This window comes from Abramis brama, assembly GCF_963993115.1.
Source record: "Abramis brama genome assembly, chromosome: 22".
Lineage (NCBI taxonomy): Eukaryota > Metazoa > Chordata > Actinopteri > Cypriniformes > Leuciscidae > Abramis > Abramis brama.
In genome coordinates this window covers 2,259,323-2,268,903 of record NC_139984.1, presented here as the reverse complement: position 1 = coordinate 2,268,903, position 9,581 = coordinate 2,259,323, and the positions used below count along the sequence as shown (strand labels likewise).

The 9,581-nt window shown below is 42.4% G+C and overlaps 1 protein-coding gene across 1 annotated transcript; it reads right to left on the bottom strand.

Moving 5' to 3' along the window:
* Positions 1–6,445: 6,445 nt before the first annotated feature.
* LOC311073727 (uncharacterized protein) lies at positions 6,446–8,145 on the bottom strand (the record flags this gene model as incomplete). Its single annotated transcript, XM_084099667.1, has 5 exons — positions 6,446–6,501; positions 7,226–7,378; positions 7,487–7,637; positions 7,775–7,949; positions 8,039–8,145. 5 exons carry the CDS (start codon positions 8,143–8,145, stop codon positions 6,446–6,448), a joined length of 642 nt encoding a protein of 213 aa, XP_083955793.1.
* Between the last annotated feature and the right edge of the window lie 1,436 nt (positions 8,146–9,581).

The following is a 9,581-nucleotide window of genomic DNA, read 5'->3' as shown; positions in this document are numbered from 1 at the left end:
CCGGAACACTTCCCATAACACCCGATGTACTTGTTACATTGTAAGAAGAATGGCATCTATGCTAATATTAGTCTCGTTATATCCCGAGGTTTCCTTTGTCAGCCCGGTCCATATCCAGATCAGATGGAGACTCTGCACAACGCAGCCCTGGGTGTCAGCAGAGATCCTGTCAACTAGACTCTACCCTGTGAAGGCCTCGTCGACACGACAGCCATCGGCACTGATCCTCAGCAAAGACCACAAGAACCAGACAAGTCCTCTGCACAGACCCTATGACCAGCTTCATCTCCATACTGGCGTGATGTATCTGATCATCAAGCAAATGGTACTGAATGAAATATTTGAATGCTACCTATCCACAATCGGATCCAACAGTGTACAAAACAACAGTCCCAAAATGCAGCGGCTGCGTTTGTATGAAATGAGAGAGTGAATTCATGATATTGGATGACATAATTAAATAACTGTACAAAATATATATTGATTTGACTTTTAATATTTTATTAGCTCACCAAACACAAAACTTCCTAAAAAAAAAATCATTCCTTACAAGCGTATATCGCTGCAGGCTTCGGTGACCCAGATGAGCCTGTGTTTCTGTTTTCAGCGGTTGTTACCGGAGAATAATATAGCGCTGTATGGTGCGATTGACCAATTAGAATCAAGTATTCCACAGAGCCGTGTAATAAGGCTGTACATCAGCACTGCTACTCGTGTGATATTGCTCATTTATACAACGGTTCTTTATGGTTCTCGATTCTGATTGGCTGAGAGCCTTTTCCAGCCGTGCAATATTTGCACAGTAACAGCTCTCTAACCGTTTCACCGTTTGTATCACTCCACTTCTGGCGACTGTCATGGTGGTCAAGCAAATCCACCATATTTTTTAAAAATATTACTGTAGTTGTGTAGTTAAGAGTTTTTTAGCCAAGAATGTAATTATTTAGACCTCAAATATGTGACTAATATACAGTGCTCAGCGTAAATGAGTACACCCCATTTTAAAAGTAACATTTTAAACAATATCTCAATGAACACAAAAACAATTCCAAAATTTTGACAAGACTAAGTTTAATATAACATCTGTTTAACATGAAAGTAAGGTTAATAATATAACTTAGAAGGACAAAGATGAACATATCGCTTTCTTCAGCAGACATTCAAACAGATTTCTGGGATATAATATTATGGACATCGACCTGAAGAATGAATGCTATATCAGATGCAGGTAATACACTCATTATCTCTCTCATGATACAATAATACTGTACTCTGTCTACATAATACAACAAGCATCAATGAAGCGACTCAACGTTCCTTCGTTACAAGTTCTAAAGTGACATTTTAGAATTAGTAATGGAGGCTTGGGTTCAACTGTCAAACTTTCAACTTGAGACTTGAAAACTGGGTTTGTCTAAAGAGTAAAGAGGAAACGCTCTAAAGACACTAGTCATTCTTAAACAGTGGATTTTTTAAAAAATAACCAAGGGCTGACAATGCCAGTGACAATTTAGCAAACATAATGGAAAAAGCTATACGAATCAGTCTGTTATGAGCAAGACTGGTGTAAACAATGGTTAAAGCAAATAGCCAAAGTAGTGATGTGCGGATTGCGGTTATATCCGTGGACACTGCAGATAATCAGTGGATCAGGCAGGCAAGTAATACAAAATTTCATTACAATTAATTGTGGTTGAGTCGCGTGTGGATGAGAGATAAATCAATAAAGGTAGGGTAGGCAATTTTTGTTATACTGGTTGAAACTCTCTCAATAATAGAAGTAGTCTAAATATTAAACCATCTTCTGTGGAAGTCTCAGGACTAAAAAATGTTTGTCCAATCCCTGCCTGTCAACATATGTATTTCCATAACATCAGCGCATTCAAGGCTCTGCAGAGTTTTAGACAGAAAGTCACTGAGAGCCACAAACATACAGCAGACACCTATTACAGTTTCCCCTGAGGCAAAGCAACAAGCTTATTCTGGGTTCACGCCATGTCGTAACCATATTTATGAAATGGCAACCCGTGACATTCTACCTGGAGCTGTTCCTCTGATTTATGCGTTTCTATGTCAACAGTATCAACGCTGAAATTAATCTACAGCAGTCATGTGGTACAACTAGAGCTCTGAAAGTTGTTTAGGCTCATTATTATTGTAATGTTATGTGCTTTGAGACATGAGGTAATTTATCTCATGACACTTTGCAGACTCTGCTGTGTGTGTTCATGATTTTTTTGGACGAGGCTGGCTCTCAAAGCTAGCTATAACCTCTTTGAAATTGCCTACACATCCTTTAATGTAATTGAATAAAGACACAGAACGACACTCGGTTACTAACGTAACCTCTGCTCTCTCAAGAGAGGGAACGAGTGTTGCGTAAGTTTAGCTTACGCTACGGGAAAACTCCTTTTCTCAAGAATACTGAAGCAAAAAATTATCCTTAATTTTTAGAAAGTAAAACACATTTGCTGCAGCAGGCAGACATAGGCGAGACAGCTTGCGCGCCTATTGGCTGCTCTGCGGCAACTGCTGCAACCTATCAGTGCGTCTTGGCATGACTCCAGCACCAATGGGAGGCCTTCCCGCGCTGTCATCATGGCCCGCCAAAAGGGGTGTGGCTTCAGCCTATAAAAACCCCTCGCCCAGGTTGCACAATGATTTCAGTCGACTGGAAGCGAAACCAAAGTGCAGCACAAGCACGGCAGGCTACACAACACTCGTTCCCTCTCTAGAGAGAACCGAGGTTACGTTTGTAACCGAGTGTAGTTCTCTTACGAGAGTACTCTCGTGTTGCATAAGTTTAGCTTACGCTACGGGAACTCTATGTAAAGCGCCGTGCGTGCTGAGTTTCCAACACTTATGTCCCAAGGGCAGTAGCCCGGGGCTCATGTATAAGTGAAGTGATCGCAACGGCAAAACAGGGCGGGATGACCCGGTGTAATGAGATAGGTGCATACACATATATACAGTGAGGAAAATAAGTATTTGAACACCCTGCTATTTTGCAAGTTCTCCCACTTAGAAATCATGGAGGGGTCTGAAATTGTCATCGTAGGTGCATGTCCACTGTGAGAGACATAATCTAAAAAAAATAAATCCAGAAATCACAATGTATGATTTTTTAACTATTTATTTGTATGATACAGCTGCAAATAAGTATTTGAACACCTGAGAAAATCAATGTTAATATTTGGTACAGTAGCCTTTGTTTGCAATTACAGAGGTCAAACATTTCCTGTAGTTTTTCACCAGGTTTGCACACACTGCAGGAGGGATTTTGGCCCACTCCTCCACACAGATCTTCTCTAGATCAGTCAGGTTTCTGGGCTGTCGCTGAGAAACACGGAGTTTGAGCTCCCTCCAAAGATTCTCTATTGGGTTTAGGTCTGGAGACTGGATAGGCCACGCCAGAACCTTGATATGCTTCTTACAGAGCCACTCCTTGGTTATCCTGGCTGTGTGCTTCGGGTCATTGTCATGTTGGAAGACCCAGCCTCGACCCATCTTCAATGCTCTAACTGAGGGAAGGAGGTTGTTCCCCAAAATCTCGCAATACATGGCCCCGGTCATCCTCTCCTTAATACAGTGCAGTCGCCCTGTCCCATGTGCAGAAAAACACCCCCAAAGCATGATGCTACCACCCCCATGCTTCACAGTAGGGATGGTGTTCTTGGGATGGTACTCATCATTCTTCTTCCTCCAAACACGTTTAGTGGAATTATGACCAAAAAGTTCTATTTTGGTCTCATCTGACCACATGACTTTCTCCCATGACTCCTCTGGATCATCCAAATGGTCATTGGCAAACTTAAGACGGGCCTTTACATGTGCTGGTTTAAGCAGGGGAACCTTCCGTGCCATGCATGATTTCAAACCATGACGTCTTAGTGTATTACCAACAGTAACCTTGGAAACGGTGGTCCCAGCTCTTTTCAGGTCATTGACCAGCTCCTCCCGTGTAGTTCTGGGCTGATTTCTCACCTTTCTTAGGAACATTGAGACCCCACGAGGTGAGATCTTGCATGGAGCCCCAGTCCGAGGGAGATTGACAGTCATGTTTAGCTTCTTCCATTTTCTAATGATTGCTCCAACAGTGGACCTTTTTTCACCAAGCTGCTTGGCAATTTCCCCGTAGCCCTTTCCAGCCTTGTGGAGGTGTACAATTTTGTCTCTAGTGTCTTTGGACAGCTCTTTGGTCTTGGCCATGTTAGTAGTTGGATTCTTACTGATTGTATGGGGTGGACAGGTGTCTTTATGCAGCTAACGACCTCAAACAGGTGCATCTAATTTAGGATAATAAATGGAGTGGAGGTGGACATTTTAAAGGCAGACTAACAGGTCTTTGAGGGTCAGAATTCTAGCTGATAGACAGGTGTTCAAATACTTATTTGCAGCTGTATCATACAAATAAATAGTTAAAAAATCATACATTGTGATTTCTGGATTTTTTTTTTTAGATTATGTCTCTCACAGTGGACATGCACCTACGATGACAATTTCAGACCCCTCCATGATTTCCAAGTGGGAGAACTTGCAAAATAGCAGGGTGTTCAAATACTTATTTTCCTCAATGTATATATAAACAGTTAAGGCAGTATGACCACCTTAAACTGCATAAGCCCACAGGACGTTGCAGCATATCAACAGTCTAATCAAACTGAGTTGGGTAGACAATGTTAATATAGCATAATCAGACTGATAGCAGTCTGGCCTGTAGGGCGGGTACTTCCAGGTTATAAAACCTTACAAATTTAGACAGCGAGGCCCAGCCTGCTGCCATACAAATGTCATGGAGTGAGACCCCACTTGTCCATAGACCAACGCTACTTTTGCGTCATCGAAGGGTAACGCCCCTTTTTGGGGGAAAACAAACGGATTCCCCTGAGAACAGAACTCGCTCTAGATCTGCAAAGTTTCTTGATAGCAAAAATGCCACAAACATACACACTCTCTTTGCCGGCCGAGGACCGTGAGCGGTATTTAAAGAAGCTACTGGATACGGGGTTACAGAGGTGTCCCTTTGAAATGGTCGAAAACTGGATTAATGACCCCACGCAGTGGCCAAATATGGACTATTCAGACATCTACCACTATCTCGTGGAATCACCAAGTAAGTAGCCTATTTTTTTGTCATTAACACACTCACATTATGACAAACTAGACGATGAGGCCATGTCAAGAGGAGTCGGTGGTTTACTTGGATCATATTTCACTTGATTTAAGCTATTGACATAGTTTTGTTGTCGACTAGCTATATACTAGTTAGAAAGACGAAGCTGCTAGCAGCTACGTGATTAGCTCTCACTTGGCACGCTACCTTGGCTGTTAACTGATTTTACTGTGCGTTGAAATAGTGGCAGGCTAGGACTAAAGTGGACTTGGCTGGTTTCTGCTTGTGTCTAGAAAGTGCTAGGACTTTGAAAGTTGTAAAAAGGTTTACAGTGTACGGCAAAATATGTATGGGACCAATGTACGTTATGTATGTATGGGGCTGTCAAATTTGATGTTGTGACATTACGCTATCCTATCTAGCCTAGAAGGCTTGATCTACTGCCGTTCGTGTTGTTACATATAGCCCAGAGCAGTGGTCGTCGAAAAGTCATATAGGCCTAGTGCTAATCTTAAGATAGAGCAGACACCACTATAGCCAGAAATGATAAACAATGTCACTGTTTGTGTCTGACAGGCCTGTACACATCGGAAACAATGAAAAACAAAAGGTCACTGGAGGCCCATAAGTTTTTCGTCAGTGGTTGGGTCCAGGCTGTTTTACACATAAAAACAGACAAGTGCTTTGTTTTTAAAAGCAGTGTTAAACCATCTTGGAGGGTGACTAACAAGCCCCACCTGGGTAGCTGTGGAAAATAGTGGCACAGTTAGAGCAGCTCACTGCGACTGCATGGCAGGGTAAGAGATCCATACGTGGTTGACTTGTGCTCACGTTTTCGTGGAATTGACACTGTCTTTTTTTTTTTTACCCAAGACTAGGGGAAAGCTGTTCCCATGTGGGTGCAGTTCTGTATAAATTGGAAGCTTCAGTCCGCCTGGGCATCACCACCACTGTAAGTACCAGTATAGCCTGCCAATGGAACGCTGTTTCTACAAAAAAAGTTGAGCCATCAGAAATCCGCTCAATAGATTTTGGAGGCAGAGGCAGGAGAGTCATAGGTAAGGTCAAAAGACCCATCCCCAAAGCCTCAGCAAGCCAACAGGCACAATTTTTACAAATGCTATACGAGACAGGTGAATGTCCTGTGGTGCTGAGTACTTTCAGTAAATATGCAGGCTCCACACCACACCACTCCTCGTGGTTTGAAACACTAACCTTTACCAAGGAAGAGGCAGACAGAGTGGAGGCAGAGACTGTAATGCGGGCAGCCTGTAAGGCCTGGCGCAGGCACCGAGTAGGAAGAATCACCAGCTCGTTTGCTCACACTGTTCTTCACACTAACCAAGAGAAACCCTCAAACACTGTAATCAGAACAATCATGTCAGAGGCTAAAAACATAACAGTGGGGAAGAGACAATGAAAAACATGCCCTAGAGACCTACAAATATGCACTGGGCATTGGCCCAGCCACTGACCAATTATCTACCAACATATTGGCAACTGAAGATGAATGCAAAGTGCATGAAGGATTAAGAGTGGACAGATCAGGCTTTAGAATCAGCCATGAAAGACCATACTTTGGTGTATCATGTGATGCCTATGTGTCATGTGATTGTTGCGGACAGTCAGTTAGCTGGACAGATGATGAGAAAGGGCACCTTTCCACATTGTTTTCTTTGAAGCCCAACCATGCTTACTACACTCAGGTACAGTTTACTCTGCAAAGGCAAAGCTATACACAAAGAAATCAGTAGCTGTCAACAGAATTGTGACATTCTTTAACAAATACTGTAGGCACATTTTAATAATACTTCCTTTCCCCCTTCCTCCTTGCCAAAGGTTCAGCTGCAAATGTTTGTGTGTGCAGCACAGTATGCAGACTTTGTTACTTGGACCCCACAGCAGACCACCATCTTTAGAATCTTAAAAGATGATGAATTCATTCATGGAATGGTGGACGTGATCAGCAGATTTTGGGCAAAACACATCCACCCACGATTGATGACAACAGTGCTACAAAGTGAGGTGAGAAAAATAATAATCTTTTTAAAATAATCTATAAAAAAAAATAGAGACACTATTGAACATATTTTAGTATTTATTTAATAATACTTTGTGACATGTTTACAAGTGCTGCACAAACATTTACAAGTTTGTCAACTGTTGCTTGCCCTTGGTTTTTGTCCCGTGCAGACTGAACCAGACAGCGAGGGAGTGGACCATCAAGGATGTGAAAGCGACCTTTCAGCACACCAATCACCTGCTCTGTAAGGACGACAACAACAAAAAAGGAGCGCTTTTGTAAATTGACTTTTCAAATAAAACGGCATTACAATAATCATTACAATAATAAAATAATAATAATTTACTTACCAATATGAATCCGGATGTTTGACTTCCTACGAGACATTTCCACCTCTCTCCCAGGTAACTGCTTCCTCCCTTTTGTGAATGATGGTGTTAGCAGCTCGACACCGAGGAGGGCAAAGTCATCCTGGAGTGTAAACCCCCTGTCTGCCAATATCTAGAGATTAAAAAAATCCACCATAATATTGCACTGTATTTACTTTGTTCTGCTTTCTCACCAGAGGGTGGTGACATGACACCCTAATCAAATTACATGAATGTGGTTAGTTGAGATACACGTAATTCCAATTTCACCTGATCACCTGGAGAATGGTACACTGAGGACAGGAATCCTGACTGTCGAACAATATGCACATCAGAGGCCCTTCCTCCCCATCCATTTGACAAAAATGTAATGCTGCCAGATGGACTGCATGCTATTAAATATTTCACTGTTGTCCATTTCTTGTAGTTAGAGTATGATTTTGCTCTAAGAAAGGATACATAATAGCAATGACATAGCCTTTTATTTCAATATGGGATGTGAGAGTGTGTAAAGACATTTCATGTGACACTCACCTAGCTTTAAGGTTGCTGGGGTACTCTGTCCTGATTTCAAAACAATTTATGATTGCTGTGAGTCGGGGAACTGGGCCTTCATTTCTGGAGGTATCATTGAAAAACATTCCCTATCAGGCCAGTGAACTAAAAAGGAAATTTTCCTATACATCAGGTCAAGCCATCGGATAAAAATTTGCCTGACAGTTGTTTGAGGCATTTTCAGAACGTGACTTAAGAAAAAAAAGGATTGGTTTTGACGTAGTTTTATCAGTGTAATAAACAGCTGGTCCCGCGGTGGAAGGGAGATGTAGCCTCGCCTCTTCACAAACTGATTAAGAAATGTAAATAGTCTCAAAAACATCGTCCAGCTGAGTCTTTGAATGTCTTTAGAATGTCTTTAGCCGCTTTCCGACCAAGTAGTTACAGGAACTTAGTTCTAGGAAATGTCCACTTCTAAACAGTTCTAAGAACTACTCTCCCCCAAACTCGGTTTTGCTGTTTTCGTTCGCACTGGCCAAGTGGCCATAGGAACTGGTAGGAGGGGTAAGGGAGTGACGCAAGCACGGTGACTTTTATTCTGACGGCGCGACAGACCTTTATTTTGGCGGCGCTGAGAACGCCAGCGCAAACAATGCTCGCATTCTCTGTGTTTATTAGTTAGCGATCTGTCTAACAGTACTGTTTAATATCTTATTAGATAGAACTGTTATAGAAAGTAGACAGTATATGAAAAAAAGTTATTAGCCTATGCCGTGTGGTTGATGTCCAGTGTTGCTAGCTGGGCAGATAAACATAATCATGTTTGACTTGGTCCCCTCAAAGTTGCGTTGGATTTTCTCTTCAGCATAAAGGTTTAGAGACCCATCTATCACTGTTTTCCATGTTTTATAGTTAGTTTATGGAGTAAATATATAGGCTATAATCTGTGTGTTTACATTCTAGCCATTTTAAAAATGGTGGGTGCTGGTGCTCCGCGTGCGTTCGGTCAATCAGCGAACACTAACGTCACGGGTAGTTCCTATAGTGCTGGTTTAGACCCTACTCTGAAGTAGGACCTAAATTAGTTCCTCCAAATGGAGTTCCTAGAACTAAAATCGTTCCTAGTTCCTGCGGTGTGAACACGCCGACATCCGGGTACTTTAGCCAATAGTTCTAGGAACTGTGAAAAGATTCCTCCGGTCGGAAAGCGGCTATTGACACAGAACTCTTCGTAGGGGCCGCTCAGTGGCTTCAGTGGAGGAAGGCTCAGGTCAGCCGCCAGTTGATCATCTCTTTTTACTGAACAACAGTGTGGGGGGGACAAAGTCCAACAGTTCATAACTGAGTCTTCTCTTCCCACAGGACAGCAATAGCAGAGTACAGCGGCGGATAACGGGACCTCTCTGTTCATAGCAGACAGTAGGCTTTCTCTTTTCACAGGACAGCATCAGATAACTGAGTGTCACCTTTCTTTCGCAGGTCAGCAGCAGTCGGATTGCAGCAGCGAATAACAGGTTCTCTCTGTTCACAGAACAACAATGGTGATTACAGAATCCAGCAGTTAACAACTGAGTCTTCTTAC